Below are 18700 nucleotides of genomic sequence, written 5' to 3'. Positions count from 1 at the left end.
GCATTTTCGTCTATACTGTATGCTTTTTCTTCAAAACAATTCAGCATACATTTTAATCAGCTCCTTGGATCAATGCATGGTTTTGAAGATTGACACATAACCAGGACTTGATTAGGGAGACCTAACATTGATGCAGCTAAGAGGCAAAATTTAAGCCACGGGGCGGGGAGCCGGGGGGAAAGGAAAGCAAATCATCTCTTATAGTGATTTACAAGGAGTGGGCAGAGTTTTCACTGGTACTTGGAATGTCAAAGGGAGACTAGTTCTTCCTTCTTTTTACGTGCGAATTAAACCACAAAAAAGATAATTTCATCTCATTACTCTAGATCATTAACCGCACAAATTTGATTGAAATCATAATGGTACTATATTTCGATAGGATGCTTGAAATATTCAAAACAGGAGTCCACTCCCTTAGTGAAATGCTGATTTACATCTGTTTCTTAAATGATCTTGAACTGATTCTGCTGGAAAACATTTCAAAGCTATAGTAAACAGGAAAATAACAGGCCCTGGAATAGGAAACAATACGTCATTTCCTTGTGAAATAGTCTCACTCACTTTTAAATCAAGATGCAACTTTGCGAGAAATTTATAGGTTACATGGCAGTTAATTTTGTTAGGTTTCAGTTCTGAGTATTCCCAAGTAAATCAATTCCTCCGTAGATAGCTTTTCCACGTATGTGGGGTTTTTTGGCCCTTCTGAATATCAGTGAATTATTTATTGCAACAAAATGTAGATCTTCAACATGTAACCATAGACTTGCTCCAGGCCAGCACAGAGTATGGTGGCGACGACACGTTATCGTTTAGATGCTGCTAAAGCAATTCTTTTGTTAATGACCACGAAAAGCAAGTGCACTGTTGGTTTCAGACCTAGCTTCGTACTAAAGCATCTTTTATGAAAAACAGCAGGAGTACTTGAGAACAGACGCTGACATGTCAGCAGTGAAAAACCGTCTTCATAAAGCGTTTTTCCGGGAGGCTGCTTGATGGGAGGCGTTTCTCTTGCTGAGTGAATATCGTATTCTCTAAAGCTCCCAGGCATGTGTTCTAGTTAGACCATGCCTCAAACTATAGGGAATAGAATCTAATACACACACCATGAGATGTCAAGGAAATTTTCCAAACAAGAAGTAATAGACTCATAAATAAACATGGTGTAGGGGTTATCTAGACTTAGAAATTGTGTGAGGGTTATCATTTTCTTTGATTTGGGGATTTATAGTTCAGCCAAGGACTTGCAACAATCCTTTGGGCAGTCTGATTTCAGACAAATGAAAAGTCATGTTAGACACTGGCATTTTGTTTTTGTTTGTGTGTTTAAATAATATTCATGGGTCGAAGTCTTCAGGTGCACAAGTAGATTTCCCTCATAAGACTGAATTTGCAGGACAATAAATTTGAATCGGTATTTGTTTTCTTTCGGCCAAGCATAAGTTGTGTTTTCTTGTTCACATCAAGATGGGATTAATAGAATACAGTGTTAATTGTAATGAACTTTAACATGATGTACTGTTTCATATTTAAAATTATCAAAATTATTGTATAATCCATAATATTTGGGTTTAGGCAACTGTGCATAATATATAATTCTGAGTTTAGGGAATTATGAAAACAAACAGCCTATACAAAATAAAATAAAACATAAAAACATTGTCTGGAAAGTGATGAACATTTAACACTATTACCCCCCAGATACGACTTCAGTTAGAAGCACTTCCTTTTCTGAGTCAGCCTTTAGTAAAAATATATATGCTTAGTATGTCTACTATAAGTATTCCCAAGATAGAATTGGGTATGGAGAAAGATGATAAATTTTATAGCAATTCAAAATTATAACTATGATGAGCCTCTTAAAGGTCTCCATTACATTTTATATTCAAGTGCTTGTGGAAATATTAGCCAGACCACTTAAATTGACATTATCAATTACACCAGTGTTTCTTTCAATTGCTTTCATGGAGAGAAGCATTTTTCATGTCGCAGGGCTGGGCAATGTGGTTAGTTACGTTCTACAAGCATGAAAATCTGAATATTTGAGATGTTAGAAAAATTCTTTTCTATGGTATGAACAGTAATTGATAGGTTATATAGGTTTGCTGTGGGGGGGGGGAGAAGATAAGCTAAATTATTTTCCACATTTTTTTAACTTAAATCTCACAGCTAATAGAACATTTCCCGTGGCTGCGTTTTAAGAAATGTTCAATGTGCTTCTTATCTACAGAGTTGGAAGTAAAGGACGAGAGCTCAGCTAATCTAGGAAATGCAGGAAAATGCGGGTGGAAGGCTCAGTGGAGTGGTCATTCGGATGCTCCCACAGTGGCTCTCCTTGGCACCACTGGTTAATTGCAGAATAACTACTATTCAAATTTCCAGAGAACAAATAGCCTCAGCACAGATCTGAGTCTCAGACATCTTCAGAATTCACCAGTTATCAAGGAAGGATGAACAGTCTATTCTTTTGAATAAAAGACATAAAATGACTCTTCTCGGGCTCAGGACACTGGAAACGTGCCTGCAGAAAGCCAGTGCCTTAAATACTGTGTCGGAAATGCGCGTGTGTGCACATCCACATGGTGACAGCCACAAAAATGCCTTTGAGCCCATTAGCATCCATATGAGGGACGCTTCTGCTGAAAACACACCATTTCATGGCGGCACCTGTTTGGCTTCAGAAAAACGTGGCTCTCCTCACAATCTATTCCAGTTCCAGCCCTCTAGCCAACCAGACTTGTTCTGAGTAAGACAGAAAACGCGCCACTGCCACGACCTGAATCTGCTTTGGGTGAGAATGTTAGTAACCATAATGACCATAAAACTGCCAGTGCCTCAGTTTCAACTTTGGAAACCTCTCAGTCCCCTCACATCATGGTGTGCCCACCTTGGGTGGGGGGTGGGAGGGGAGTACCCTGCGGAAGAGAATTTATTTAGTTCATTTTCCCAGCCTACCTCTTCAGGGACATTTCTTCCTGAGCCAGCTACCTTCCTCTGCAGGCTCAGCCCCCTGTGAGAGCCTCCCATCAACTTTCAGGGCTGATCAGAGGGGGACCATGAGGCTGTTTGAGTGTGTTCCTAAAGCCCAAAGAGGGCTTTCGAGTAAACATTTGATACTCTCACCGTGGTATATACCACACGCGACCCTGCAGGAAAGCTACGTTTCTGTCATCTTTCAAAGAATTCGTAGATAAATAGCTAGAGATAAAAGCCAGAGAAGCATCTGGCTTTTGACTGTTTTTATTTCCCTGTATCATCATTTCTTTCCTTTTTCGTCTCGGGCCCTCAAAAACCACAGGCGTCTGGCCCTTCTCTTCATCTCCGTGAGGGTTTACCAGCCTCATTACTTCGCTGTGTTTCTCATTGACAAAATGGCTTCCAGAATTATTATTTGAGTAACAATATCAGTTCTTCTAGGGTTCAGGGTATTGAAATGAAGCTTTAATTGCTTCTCTAATTGCAACTGGAATAGCTTTCCTCAAGTTGCCTTGTGGTTAACTCTGTTTCTAAGGCTGGGTGAGCATGGAGGCGTTTCACTGGCTCACGACGGACCCCTGAATCCCGAGACTACAGCAGCCTCTAGAATGGAGGGCCTCAAAACGACAGTGCTGGCAGGATTGTTCTCAAGTTCGAGACTAAAGGTCGGCAGCTCAAGGTGGGTTACACGTTAATAGCTTGGCCAGTGAGACCTGCACTGATGATCATCCTTGTCCTCTCTGAGTACATTTTCTTTTTTTCTATCTTAAAAAAATGTTTCTTTTTTACTTATTTTTGAGAGAGAATGTGTGAATGCAGGGAAGGGGCAGAAAGAGGGGAGCACAGAGGATCCAAAGCAGGCTCTGTGCTGACAGCAGAGAGCCTGATGAGGGGCTTCCCAAACTGCGAGATCATGACCTGAGTCGAAGTTGGATGCTTAACCCACGGAGCCACCCAGGCTCCCCAGTAGAGTCCATTTTCAAGGAACTGGGACTATGCAGAATCCTTCAACTTGTCCGCATGCTACATTTAAGGTTCCATGAAGGTGAACCATCTGTTTTACTCAGATCCCGTGAAATTGGACAAGAGTTGAAGTGTGAGAAATGAAAGAAGTGGGCAGTATATAGCTGTACAGATTGTGTGTGTGTGTGCGTGTGTGTGTGTGTGAGGGTGGAGGGTGCCTGGGGACAGGTCCAACCCAAGGAGTTCAGAGGCCCAAACCAAGACTCCCACGCTCCACCCCCCTACACACACATCTATTTTTATATGAATAAAGTCTGTCTGAAAATGATCTCAAAGGGAGACCAGGATGGAAAAGAGGGAAAGAAATGCCAGATGGAAAGACCTAACAGGCACATGTGGAGACTAGAGTAGATCTGTTGATGACATCTTGTTAAGGGGTTACGGATTCCTTGTGTGCATAACATTGGAGAGCCATTCCACCTCATCTTTTTCCTCTGTATTCACAAATTCTTCTCCCGCCAGGAGGGGGATGAAAAGGATGAGCCCAGCTACACATCCTCTGGTGCCTCCTCCAGGAAGCATGAAGGTTCTGGGTAGAAGATTCTGCAGTGCACATGAATGTACAGCTACTGCATCAATGTCAACCAAAGGCAAGATGTAAACAAAAGGTTATCTTGAATCTTATCTAAATATGTAATATTGGCACGAATTAGTAAGAGTTCACCTCCAGGGCCCTGATTTAGGGAACTCTGGAGCCCAATCTGAATTTGGAGAAGTGCAGGTTGAGCAATGAAAGATTCAGTTTAACTGACATACTCCAGTCGGTCCTTGGCGGGTCCTGGAAAGTGTCCAAACGAGGCACGGTTTGGAAAGTTAACTGCATAGGGACCCAATTACAGCTAGGAAATATGTGGGTGTCAAACTGAAGAGACACAAATTCATTTCCTGAATCTGCTAAGGAAGTTTGGGGTCTGCTGAACCATTTACCACTGACCAATTTTCTCCCTACGTTCAAGGAAATTTAAAAATGAAAGAAAATTTTCAATCAATAATATAAAACGTTAAAGGAGGGACAAGATCTGAAAGAAAGAGTTTCAACTTTCCAGTCTGACATTTACTTTTCAAATTTGAGTGAAACTGATACCAGAGACAGAGAAGAAAACCCCCAACCAGTGGCTCATTTTCTTTGAGGAGAACCTTTTTTTATTAATGCAATTTTTTTGGTTTTCATGAATTTAAGAACTGTAGCTAAACAAGACAGGTTCTTGAAGATGAGAACCTGGCAGGTTCCTCAAAGCTGAAAGAGCTGAATTCTCACCAATAGTTGTGCAATTAAAAAAGAAAGATCTTTTTAAAAAGTTTACTAATTTTCATGGGATGATCATATATCAGCCGTAAGCAACTGGTCATGAAAGGGTTTTTAACACAACAATGTTTACCAGCAAATTGGCTGAAATGATTTTATGAAAGAAATATAATTGTACAACAAAATTACCTTTCCATCTGTAATTCAAATAATATTCCAAAAAAACACAAAATATTAACAAGTTATTCATAATATGTAATTAATTTTTCTGTGAGCATTGCTATTTCTAGCCAATTAGTGCTCCAGAGAAACACATATTTACTGGTTTTACAACTTCAAGCATCCTTCTTTCTGTCCATGGTGTCATGTTTTAAAATGTTTATTTATTTTGAGAGAGAGAGTGAGTGGGTGTGAGGGGGGAGGGGCAGAGAGAGGCAGGGAGAAAATCTCAAATGGGATCCCACTGTCAGTACAGAGCCCAATGCGGGGCTTGATCCCACAAACCATGGCATCATGACCTGAGCCGAAATCGAGAGACACTTAACTGACTGAGTCACCCAGGCGCCCATATGGTATCATTTTTGATGTGAAAAATAGAAGTAGGAAATGTGATCATCTTAAATGTGATCATTCTTGGGGTCAAATGAAAATTATAATCCAAAAACTGTCAATTTGTAAACCACTGAAGCCTCAGAATGAATAAAAAATACACATTTTAATCTGATGACTGAAAGCACCACTTTCAGGGGCACCTGGGTGGCTCAGTCGGTTAAGCCTCTGACTTTGGCTCAGGTCATAATCTCACCATTCATGGGTTCGAGCCCCACGTCAGGCTCTGTGCTATCAGCTCAGAGCCTGTAGCCTGCTTTGGATTCTGCGTCTCCCTCTCTCTCTGCCCCTCCCCTGCTCATACTCTGTGTGTCTGTCTCCCTCAAAAAATAAATAAACATAAAACATTTTTTTAAAAAGAAAGCAACACTTTAACTATAAAAAAAAAGAGAATAGTCCAAGTGGAGTGGCTTTTGCAGGCCATGCTTTGATTACTTATGGACGTAGGCAATAAAAACTACATTTATGTTGTCAGTATTCGAATTGCCCTCTTTTAATTTCTCAAATGACCCAATTATACATGTTCTCAATATGTCTCATGAAAAAAAGAATGGCTGATACTGTCAAAAGGCAAAATGCTGAATATGTTTTGGTTCTTCTCATATTCCATGACCTGATTATGGGCATCATTAAAATTACACCTTGGCATGACATTAAACACTTCCTAATGTTTCACAGTGAGGAGTGAAGCATTTCCTGTCATTTAAGAAGAAAAACATGTGACTTCTACCAGCATGCTTGACATTGTTTACCATTTTGCCATCTATGATATCTTAATTTATGTATGTAAATGTATGTGTATATTTATTAACAAGTGCTCATTGGCTATTTAACATTTTTTTCTATTGGGTCTTATTATTTACAGAGGCTGTATTAGCTTCCTGAGGCTGCTGTAACAAATTACCACAAACCTGATGACTAAAAACAACGAGGCCAGAAGTTCACAATCCAGCACACCCATGCTCCCAGCGGCAGCTCTAGGAGAGAAAGCATCCCTTGGCTCTTCCAGGTTCTGGTAGCTTCCCTGGCTTTCTTGGGCTTGTGGCCACAGCACTCCAATCTCTGTCTGGTCACATTGCCTTCTCCTCTTCTGTGTGCCTCTCCTGTGTGTTTGTCTTTTATAAGGATATCTGTTACTGGAATTAGGGCCACCTAAATACTCTAGGATGATCTCCTCTTTCTAAATCCTTATGTTAATTGTGCCTGCAAAGTGTTTTCAACAATAGCCAAATTATGGAAAGAACCCAAATGTCCATCAACTAATGGATAAAGAAGACATGGTTTATACATACAATAGAATACTACTTGGTAATGAGAAAGAATGAAATCACGCCATTTCATGATTCCATGGAACTGGAAGGTATTATGCTAAGTGAAATAAGTCAGAAAGATAGATATCCTATGTTTTCACTCAAATGTGGATCTTGAGACTCTTAACAGAAGACCATGGGGGAAGGTAAGGGGAAAAAATAGTTACAAAGAGAAGAAGGGAGGCAAACCATAAGAGACTCATAAATACAGAGAACAAACTGAGGACAGATGGGGGCAGGGAGAGGGGAAAATGGGTGATGGGCATTGAGGAGGGCACTTGTTGGGATGAGCGTTGGGTGTTGTATGTAAGTAATGAACCATGGGAATCTACCCCAAAATTCAGGAGCACCCTTTACACACTATATGTTAGCCAACTTGACAATAAATCATATTCAAAAAAAAAATAAAAATAATACAAAATGAAAAAGAAAAAATAATTACGCCTTCAAATAAGGTCACATTCATAAGGACTGGGGATGAAGGTGTGGGCACCTTATTGAGGACCATCACTGAACCCACTATAGATGCCAATTTATTTTTAATTTTTTATTTGAGAGAGAGAGAGAGAGAGAGAGAGAGAGAGAGAATCTTAAGCAGACTCCACACTTAGTGCAGAACCTAATGTGGGGCTTGATCCATGGGCTGATCATGACCTGAGCCAAAATCAAGAGTTGGATACTCAACCGACTGGGCCACTCAGGTGCCCCTATAGATGCCAATTTTAAAATGGCAATGGTTTGTTGCCTCTTGGCAGATTTCCTAAATCTTTGGTTTAAATATAAGTTACACAGCTGAGTTTTTTTTTTTAACTCTCACAGAACCTCTTTTGATAGGACATCTTGCATCAGTTAAGTTCCATGGTTAAATGCATTCACTCTAAAACAACTGATTTTCTCACTGGTAAATCTAATAGTGAATGTATTGATTCCCTTTGAGTATTCAGATGCCATTGAAAAGGCAAAAAAAGACCCTATATCTCCTCTCTTTCTCCTTCTTCTGACAAGGCCTTCCAAACTCTCATGGATAATCCATGATGCTAGCAAATAGAAAAGAGACAGTCCTCGTAAACATGAATTTATTTACTATATCCTCAAATATCTACTGAGCTCCATTTTGTCCCCTGCATTATTCTAGGTATTCGAGATAGAGGCAGAGCTGGCTTCATGGGCATATGGCCTGTGCAGATGCATAGGGCTTCATGATTAGAAGGGCCTTGCCCTTGGTTTCACGCTCTGTTGTTGCTGTCTTGAAATTATTGATAATGTTTTAAAGAGTGATCCCTGTGCTTTCATTCCACACTAGGTCCCACGAATTATATAGCCCATCCTGAATGGGGCAGCAAGCAGGGCAGGGAAGGTCCCCGCTCTCCAGGATTTGTCAGGGTACCTGATGGTAGGCAGCCAGCGCGGGTGCTCGATGAGCAAAAACATGATGCTAAGCTTTCTGGATGTCAAATCTAAGATTGGCTGGTACCATATCTGGGTATACTCTAATGCATCCTGGACTGATTCAGAGTTTATCTTATCTTCTTCTTTTATTTTTCATTTTTTATTATTTTGGGAGAGCACAGGTGGGGGAGGGGCAGAGAGAGGGGCACAGAGGATCTGAAGCAGGCTCTGCGCTGATAGGCTGACAGCAGTGAGTCCGATGTGGGGCTCAAATTCATGGACCGTGAGATCATGACCTGAGCCGAAGTCAACCTACAGAGCCACCCGGTCGCCCCTCTCATTTTGTCTTCTACTGTAGCTTTCTACTTCTCGTTCATGTCAAGCTTCCATTCTGAATTTCTGAGTAGCATCTCCCAAGACATAATCAGAATTTGCTGACTATTAAAGTTTTAAGGGTTAATGGCTGTCATCAACTCTCTTTCTAATATTAATTTCAGCAATTAGGGGGACAAGGACCCTGGGATCATTGCAGTAAGAACAATATTTTGATAGCAAAATATGTTTCACATCCAGTCTTGGACATCTCTTTCAGAGAAGAATTGTGTGATGTTTATCTTCTGGGAAAAGGCTTTTCATTTCATTTCTACTCTTTCTAAAGAATTATTTTCTCAGTATTTTCATCATGGTGGCATTCCAGATACATGAATGAGCTCTGGCTCCTGAAACCTCCATGACTTTCCATCAATCTAACAGAACCAGCATGCAAGATAAAATCTTTTAAGAAGTCCATATCACTTCTGAAAGGAATAAACTCAGAACTGAAGTGGTCGGTGGAAGTTTAATACAGTTCAATTGAGGACCTGTACCCCAAAGTACAAGTTGGTGCTTTTCGTTCCATTTCTGGATTAGCCACGCTAGATATATAGCCACTTTTAACAGCATTGTGCCATTACCAGTGACTTTAATTACTGTTTGGTAACCTTATCTACTTACACCAATGTTAATTAAATCCATCTCGGGCTGGGGGGAGGGAAAGCATGAGGGAATTGTCCCAACGTATGGCGACTGAAAAAAAAAAATCAAAATCTTTGCTGTGGCTAATTTTCCCAGACCCCTTCACCCTGAGGATAGAAGGAGTTGGTGACACCATTCATTCTAAAAAAAAGAACTTATCTTCTCTGTTTTAGGGTCTCCTGTCGAAATCAGCCGACTGCCCAAGGGAGACCATCTCTGTCTTTTCATGATATTGTAACTGCCTGGGTGTTCTAATGCATCTTCAAATTCTAATTTGTACTCAGAACCAATGGGGAAAGTTTTACAGAAATTTCATGAAACAAAGCAGCACTCCTGATGCCAAGGATCTACAATTACGGGTGGCCTCACACATTGAATCAAGTGTGCCATTACCCTCACTCCCATGAACCTGTCTTTCAGCACGATCCACGACAGCAAGAAGACAAAGGCTTTGTTACAACAGAACAGAGCAGAGACATCCGTGGCTGTCAACTTCTTTAAAGCCAGTAAATACAGGTAATTAGTCAAAGTCCATAGAATAGAAAAGGGAGCAGTTCTTTTAAGGAAGAGCTTCAATGTCAGACCATCTTCACCAAAAATCCGACTGCATTCCCTAGGAAAGAAAAAAAGGTTGTCAGGTATTAATTGTGACATACTTTGTTTTGTCTAACTCTTGACGGTCATTTTCTGGCAAGAGCACAAACGCCAATGCCCATCATGCATCTGTGGAACTTACTGAACCCAGGCCTCCCATCTCTGGGCCACTACAGGGGCAGAGGGTTCCATGGAAAAGAGCCCATGTCTCTCCAGGCACAGAGCGAAGGCCCTTTCCTATCTAGATATTCTCTCGAGATGGCTGGGACAGCCATTCTGCTGCTGAACTTTCTCAGAGAAGCCTGGAGAAATAGGGAAATGAGTCATTTTCAGAGTTACTGTTAGAAGAGAGAGAAGGTTCTTTCCCAATGGGCAAATGCAATAGGACCAGGAGGGTCGCTACTGTGTGAACAGGTATAGACAACTTGCAGCTTCACATATGGTGGAGAGCCACACACAGTTTGGAATGTTATTTTTCCTAAAAGACTATGCCTCTTCCTTATGTTTCTGCCCAGTTGAATAATTTGTTTTTCCTCTAGCATTTTTAAGACAGGAAAAAAAAATGAAGGAAGGTTCTGTGATGACCTCCAAATGGTAAATAAATAAATAATCAAATGCAAGTTGTATTTATATACACACAATTGGCTGTTTTGGAGGAATTACATGAATTTAATTGTATAAAAATAATCAGTTCCGTTAAATCTTTGATTTGATTTCTATTTGCTTATTTTTTTTTTATGTTTATTTTTGAGAAAGAGACAGAGAGACATAGTGTGAGTGGGGCAGGGGCAGAGAGAGAGAGAGGGAGGGAGACACAGAATCCCAAGCATGCTTTAGGTTCTGAGCCGTCAGTACAGAGCCCAACATGGGGCTCAAATCCACGAACCGTGAGATCATTACCTGAGCCAAAGTCAGACGCTTAACCCACTGAGCCACCCAGGTACCCCTATTTGATGATTAAACCAAGGTGCCATTTCAATCAAAATGTTCAAACTAGTGATACAGGCAAGCAATGATAAGATAGAAAAACTTTGACTATGGACTGAAAATAGGCTCGCCATTGGGATAACTCAGATTTATTTTTTTTATTCAGTTGTTCATGAACATCCAAGCATTTACTGGGCAACTATAATGTTCCAGGAAGTGTTTTCAAGAGTAGCATAAATATCTTGTTTAAGCAACAAGTTCCTAATGTTTGCATGGTTATAATGAAATTACGCGGTTCTAATTGGTTATTAGCATTAGTTTTTCTTCTAAGTTTTTCTGAAGAGAAACAGTTGTGCTTCGAAGTATTGCAAACCAAAGTAATCTCTAGCTAATGTCTGCCTCACATGCATGAAGCAACTTACTCCACAGGAGGGCCACATGGAGGGAGGGAGTGACAAAGTGGTGAGGCTCTAAGCATTGGAGTATGGCCTTCAACGTCAAGTCTCATGGCAAACGCTGCTTCCCAGCAGCTGAGAATTCTGGGAATTGTAGGCCAGCGAATCCAGGGAGGTTAAAAATGCATATTGCACATATAGAAACCTGTGTAACAGTTTTACTGTTTATGTGGGAGACAACGAAAAAGGAAGAATTGTTTTTAAATAAAAATGTGATTTAAGCATAGGACCCTTGATTTTGGCTGAGGTCATGATCTCACGGTTTTGTTCGTGGATTTGAGCCCCGAGACAGGCTGGGCTGACAGCAAGGAGCCTGCTTGGGATTCTCCCTCTCTCCACTCTTTCTGTGCTCTTCCCTCACTTGCACTCATACATACTCACGTGCTGTCTCTCCCAAAATAAATAAACTTTTTAAAAAATGTGATTTCCTGAAGGTAAATTTTAACTTGAAAGAGACAAAACTTCAAGGAAGGGATGAAATAACCTAAAAACAAATTCTTTTGTAAACAGAAATCGCACACACTCACACACACAGGGAAATGGACAGCATCTCTCAAGCCCTGCAGCCAAGGAGATACAGTGAATCAGAGCCACACACAGACCAAGCAGCAGTTTGCACGGGACATCCTGGCATTCTCTTCATTTTCTGCATTCTGGTCGTGCTCCCAAAGGGATCTGCCCTGTGAGAAAGTCTGCCAGAGAGAGCTGGCATTCAGAGTCATGGGCTCATCCTGATATCTGTAACTACTAAATGGCTTTTTATGTATTTAAAAAACTTTTAAATATTCCTTTATATGTATATTTTTTCAGTGTTTATTTTTGAGAGAGAGAGAGCACGAGCCAGCACGAGCGGGGGGAAGGGCAGAGACAGGATCTGAAGCAGGCTTGCGCCGACAGCAGAGAACCCAGTGCTGTCACAAGTACCCCTGAGATCATGACCTAAGTCGAAGTGGGTCGCTCAACCCACGGAGCCACCCAGGCGCCCCCCAAATGGCTTTTTAAATACACATTTATGAAGAACCACAACAAACCCATTTCTGATGAAAGGATTTCTTTTCATATCATTGGCCCTGGCCAGGGATGGTTCTTCCTTCCCAGAGCCCACCATCATGCTGGGTTCAGGGCTCTCAAGCAAAGACTTTGAATGCAGGAGAGCACACATTCTGAACCCACGGGGAGGCACAGGGAGAGCCCCCCCCCCAAGGGGGTGGAGATTGTTCCTTTCACCTGGCTCATCCAGTCCCCCTCCCTGGTGTTGGCTTCCTTAGTGTTCCCCTCTTTCTCCCTCCTCTCACTGCCAACCTTCTTCTCCCTGTTTGTCACTGCTATAGCAGGAATTAAAAAATGCTCTCCGCTCAAACGCCAGGTCACCTGTGTAGAACTTTATGCTATTTAAGCATTATGTACTAAGAAATGGGAAAATGCAAAAAAAGAAAGGATTTCTTTCTATCAATAAGCAAGTAACTGGTCTCTCCTTGGAATGATGAGATCAGAATTTCTAGACAAGAGGCACTGATGGGTGGTAAAGCTTAGACTGAAGCTTAGAACCTGGGGGACACTAATAATTTAATTATGTTCAACATTGTTATAGCACTCAGTAGTTACTGAACCCCTTCTGTATGTCAGATGACATCTTAAGCACATTTCATAGGTGTATGACATAGACAAATATATCTTTAGCTCTAGCTTCATGCTTTCTAGAGACTTCCTTTAAGGAAACACCCCTGTCAAAACTATGGCTTATAAATTTTTTTCTTATTAAATTTAAAATTCATGTGATACAATTAAATTCTCTTCATGGTTTATATGAAATGATTGTAATATCCAAAACAATTTCCAAATGCACAATTCCCACAATCTAGATCTGATACATTATTGAAAATTCTTTTGAGGTTAGTGATAAGAAAACCACTGAAAATGCTTTCATACCATTCAAAGAAAATGAGAAAATAGAGGGTCTGGCGCAACGGGAAAAATTCTGTTTCCAGTCTCATACACTAAGTCTGTTTTCCCCGTGTTCTGCCACGAGAGCTTCGGGGAGGGCCTCCTTGGCAGATGGTGTTAATGAGTCTACAAGGCAAAAAGATCAAGGATCTTAGGATTTTCTGGCAATGTTTACCTCTCATACAGAGGGGCCCTCTGGAGAATATGCTCTTCAAAGACAATGTTTTCTGCTTGACAATAAAAGCTCTTTGATTCGGCTTCAGCAATGGTCAAGTTCACTCTACCTGCACTAACAGGTGGAGGTGTCTCGTCAAATCACAGGTCTCACTACATGTAGAGTTAGTCAGACATGAGAGATGTAGTGGAGATGAAACTCATTCCCAAAACAACATTTCTGTCAGCAGCAGCCTCTTGGTGTAAATGTGTTATCTTAAATAAAACCCACTTGGCTTGCTTTGAGGCGTTCTGAGGTACCACATCCCATACTAAACTTTTGTTGCTTTTATCAGTATGTGTGTCCAAACCCTAGGAGCGCTGGAGTAAAACATACATGCTATGGGGTAAACTATTTTCAGACAGGGAGAATTTTAGTCTGATCATCATGTCCCCTGCAATCGCTTATTAAATATTGTTATTAAAAAGAACTTATGCCCCAGGGCGCCTGGGTGGCTCAGTCGGTTAAGCATCCAATTTCAGCTCAGGTCATGATCTCACGGTTTGTGAGCCCCGTATGGGACTCTGTTGCTGGCAGCTCAGAGTCTGGAGCCTGACTGCAATTTTGTATCTCCCTCTCTGCCCCTCTCTGGCTCGCCACCTTTCTCTCTCTCTCTCTCTCTCCATAAATAAACATTTTAAACAAACAAACAAGACCTTATTCCCCCAAGATCATGTGTATTTTGATGGGAATCAAATACAAAGTATCTTTAGCAGTCACCAATAGGTATAAGACTTCTTTCTTTCCTTCAAACCAGAAAACATTTATTTTTTTGTAAATTGGTTTTGTTTAATTTTAATTGCATTATCATGGATACCATGGAAAATCAGCTCACAGTGTGACTCTAATATTTCAGGGCACTTCCAAGCTGGTGATAGAAAATGGAAGTTGAAGGTACACGCTTTGCAGTTTGTCTGATAAATTCACTTCTTTTCAGTAAGTACAGGGGCAAGAAAGAAATGTTATTTCGGCTTCTGCAAAATGTATTTATTGTCATTCTACCAAGGAACAATAAGCTGGTGTGGACAACTGTCCCTTTCCCATTGGGTGCTGTGTAGGGCTGGTCCTGCCAGCTTCCTGAGCTTTCCAAGATGGCGCTGCAGAAGCCAAGTTCAGCACAGAGAAACTACTGGAACCATGGCACTACCAGGTTCAGAGCCGGTGAACCAACAGTGAAGGCCCCATGTGCTCCTAGCCAGCAAAGAATGACATCTTCTAAACCATCAGGGCCAAACTTCCTTTTGCATGAAACCAGGTCTCTTTATCTGCTTAGGCACCACAGCTTCCAGAATATTGAGCAAATGTTTTTATCACAATTAATCTTATGAATACAGTTTTTTTTTTTCTGGGACTGAGACACTAGTGTGTTCTTTTAAAACATGACTTTCAGAAATAATTCTGGATTGAAATCTGGGTTATTTGGAAGTATTGGCCTTGGACAGGTCATGTAATCTTTCTAAACCTGTTTCCTCTTGTGTTAAAATGGGAATAATACCACCACCCTCAAAGGTAGATGTTACCACCAATGATGATTAATTAAGATAAGATCTACAAAAGCACCATCACAGCACCTGTCATGTGGTGGACATTCAGTAATTTTTTTGGTGGGGGGCCCAGATTCTTCTTCCTAGTGCTCATGTATTCATTACCAACCCTAGATCCGAGCTCTCTACACCTCCCCAAGTCAACTCAGTTCATATTCCAAAGAGATAAAGTTATGGAGATTTTCATAAAGTTATTTTAAAACATCTCGTGTTGGCCATTTAACATGAAACCTACCTGAATTTTTTCATTGGAGACTGCTTTTCTTGAGCAGTGGCCAGATGACCAGAATAGTAGACTGGGAAAAACATAATGTTCCAGTTTGTTGAAAACCAAGTCATGAAAAATGGACAGTAGAAGTTCTTGTAAGTAATTTTTACAATCTGTGTGGTTCCAACCCAAGACGATGAGACTGACAAGATGATCAAAAGTCCCCAGACGGCCTTCAGAACCATGGACGTGCATGACCGGCAGCGAGCCTTGATTCTGTTTTCTTGGCTGCTGTTCTCAGGATGAGTCTGTGTTCCATCATCCCCTGAAAACAGGAAAGGAATACAAATGTGTGGAAATCAGGTTATAAAACAGTGACCAAAGAGGCACACAGTAGAATTACCAGTGTTTTTCTTTTTTTTACCATCATTTAAAGAGACTGATAACTCTGGCTCACCTTCTCTCCAGAATCTCTGCTCTGTAAGGTACAGTATATATCTCATCCCCCATCCAAGCCATGACAATGCTCATGAACTTGGTGGATGCTACACTGCCCTTCCATGTATCCTACCCACTTTCTTGTAAAAGCATTACATATTTCAGCCCCAGGGACTTCGGCCTTGGCCACATGTCCTGCTTTGTCTAATCAAATGTGAGCAGGGAGGTGTGAGGTATGCCACGGCCCAGCAGAACTGTTAAGAGGCATGATAAGGTCCCACTAAACTCTCTTGCTCTTCTTCTCTGTCACTAGAATGGAAATTCCCAAATAGGAGCTGTCTTTTCAGTCTCTGTGGGAGAATGAGCAGAAGCCAACCAAGGCAGCCTTGTCTCTGCTGACATAAAAAGTAAGTGAGAAATAAATATTTGTCATTAGACTCTACTAAGGTGTTTTTTTGTTTTTGATTTTCTTAAAGTGCAGCAAAGCTGGCTCTTAAACTGAAGAGCAATGTGCCCCAAGAACAGGGCGAATCCTGACGACACAAAATCGTTTCCCACCCACCTCAGAACAAATTACTATTTAATGTATTTCTGGGAGCACAATGAGTTCAGCTTTGTATCTTTACATTTACTAAGAAAATTCAGCAGCAGTTTTTACATTAAAGTAGTCAAAACTTTCTGAAAGTGACGATCATAAAGGCCTTCTCCCTTGATAGAGAAAACAAGTTCAACACAATAACTTTATGCACCTCTCAGGAAACTAAAGGGGAGCAGAGGTCATCCTGAATCCCCAGGCTGAGACCCAGGTGGTAGAATCCTGAGGGAAGGGAGGCAGAATTGCCTACAAGTTCTCTCCTGTCTCCAGGTACCTCCTTTGAGCACAAGGTTTATCCCGGGGGTTAAGAAAGTGGTGTGGTCCACAGATTGCAAGTGGGAGTGGATGGTAGTCATTTTACCTCTCCAGAACCTGCTGACTCTCTCGTGCTGAATGTGTTCCTCCTATTGCTTAATGAGCCAGGCGTGACTGCCCCGCTGGAGTAAAAACTTTCACATAGCTAAGGCTTTGTGTTATAATTATTTGGGGGGGGGGTAGCAAGCCTTTAAGGTGAATTCTGAATTGGGGAATATAAACCAAGTAATGACAAACACAGCAATTACCACATGACTTCTGAGTCTTATAAACCGTACTGAATTCTCAGGGCCAAGGCCTCTAGAAGATGAAAACTGGTATTATTTTTTTTTTTAATTTTTTTTAACGTTTTTATTCATTTTTGAGACAGAGAGAGACAGAGCATGAATGGGGGAGGGTCAGAGAGAGGGAGACACAGAATCTGAAACAGGCTCCGGGCTCTGAGCTGTCAGCACAGGGGCCCAATGCGGGGCTCGAACTCACGGACTGCGAGATCGTGACCTGAGCCGAAGTCGGCCGCTTAACCGACTGAGCCACCCAGGCGCCCCGAAAACTGGTATTATTTTATTTATATATTCAACAAAATACTTGGTAATCAATCAGATCACCAGGAGCTGGTTAGCTAGTTGGGTGCCAGGGGTTCAAAAATGAAAGATGTGAGCTCACATCCTAGTGGAAAGCCAGAACACACATCCAACACAAGTGTGATAAGGGCCAAAGGTGGTAGATACTGGGCCTTATGGAGGCAGAGGAGAAGCACTGGTTAAGGGATGGGGTGGAAAGTGACTAGGAGAAACTTCCATGATGCAGTGACATTGAGGCTCGAAGTGTGAGCCAGCTAGCTCCCTTTACTGTGTATAGACAATACCTGCTCTTGATAAGAGTTCTGCAAATCCTCCCTACAACCATCTGACTTATGCAGAGAGTAGAGGGGAGAAAATAAAATGAGTAAGAGGGTAGAATAAGAGACTCTTGTCTTGGGAGGCTGGGAGAGAAACATTAACCTACTCAGTTAAATAGGTATTACCACTTCCATTTTACAGATGAAAAAACTGAGACTTATGTGAAAGGTTGTCCAAGGTTGAACCTAAGTCAGCATGACTCTAGGCTCCAAATCTTTCATTCTGAACACTCCTTCTGTCTAGGTTTCAGGCTTGAGCTCTCCATTCAAGTACTGGAAGTTTCAGAAGTGATTTGGAGAAAAATTTCTGTTTCCTGATGGGAATGGTAGTCTTGTACAAAGTTGAAGAGGAGTGATGTCTAAGAGAAAGGTATACTCTACATTTCAGATTATTAATTCTCAGGGACTATCTCATAAAGGAGGAATGATCCTACAGAGATTCTCAATATCCCTTTAAGTTGATATCTGCCTTCACTGTCACCTTCTCTGAAGGTCGCTTGGTGCCACCATCGTACCATGGACAGTACTTTTGATGACATTAGTCGTCACCTAAATCCCTCCATATCTTTGACCCATTCTTCTGCTAACTAGATGTAATTGTTGCCAATCTTTAATTTTACCACCTATAGATACCCTAGAAAGACTGGGTCTACAGAGCTCTTTTATTTTTCTGGTCATTTAAAATTTTCGACAGTCCTGCTTAGCTTTATGGTTTTGTATGTATCCTTCAAACTGATATACCAGGAGTTCCACCCCTTACTACGAGCCTGGATTAGAGTCATTACTGGTAGAGGCCACTGGAATTTGGACACATGAGTAGAACCATTGTATGGCCTTGAGCACATGTCTGATTCTAGCTTAGCTTCTTCATCTGCCAAACAGTGATAATATTTGCCTCATGGGATTTGTTTTGAGGTTAAGTACATAGTATTCCTGAAAGCATGGTGAGCTGCTCTTCAGATTATTCTCCTTTTCTCATTTTTCTATGGTGCCCTGGAATA

General features: G+C 41.3%; 1 protein-coding gene across 1 annotated transcript in view; it reads right to left on the bottom strand.

The window, feature by feature from the left end:
• SLC35F4 (solute carrier family 35 member F4) overlaps positions 1 to 18700 on the bottom strand; it is a 30686-nt gene that overhangs the window by 9754 nt on the left and 2232 nt on the right. The window contains exons 2-3 of the mRNA XM_049612701.1: positions 15478 to 15775; positions 9958 to 10177 (exon numbers count right to left, since the gene is read on the bottom strand). Of these exons, the coding sequence (XP_049468658.1) occupies positions 9958 to 10177; positions 15478 to 15775 (518 nt within the window). The remainder of the gene's footprint in view (positions 1 to 9957; positions 10178 to 15477; positions 15776 to 18700) is intronic.

This window comes from Panthera uncia (genome assembly GCF_023721935.1).
Source record: "Panthera uncia isolate 11264 chromosome B3 unlocalized genomic scaffold, Puncia_PCG_1.0 HiC_scaffold_1, whole genome shotgun sequence".
NCBI lineage: Eukaryota > Metazoa > Chordata > Mammalia > Carnivora > Felidae > Panthera > Panthera uncia.
This window is presented reverse-complemented; position numbering and strand designations above follow the sequence as displayed.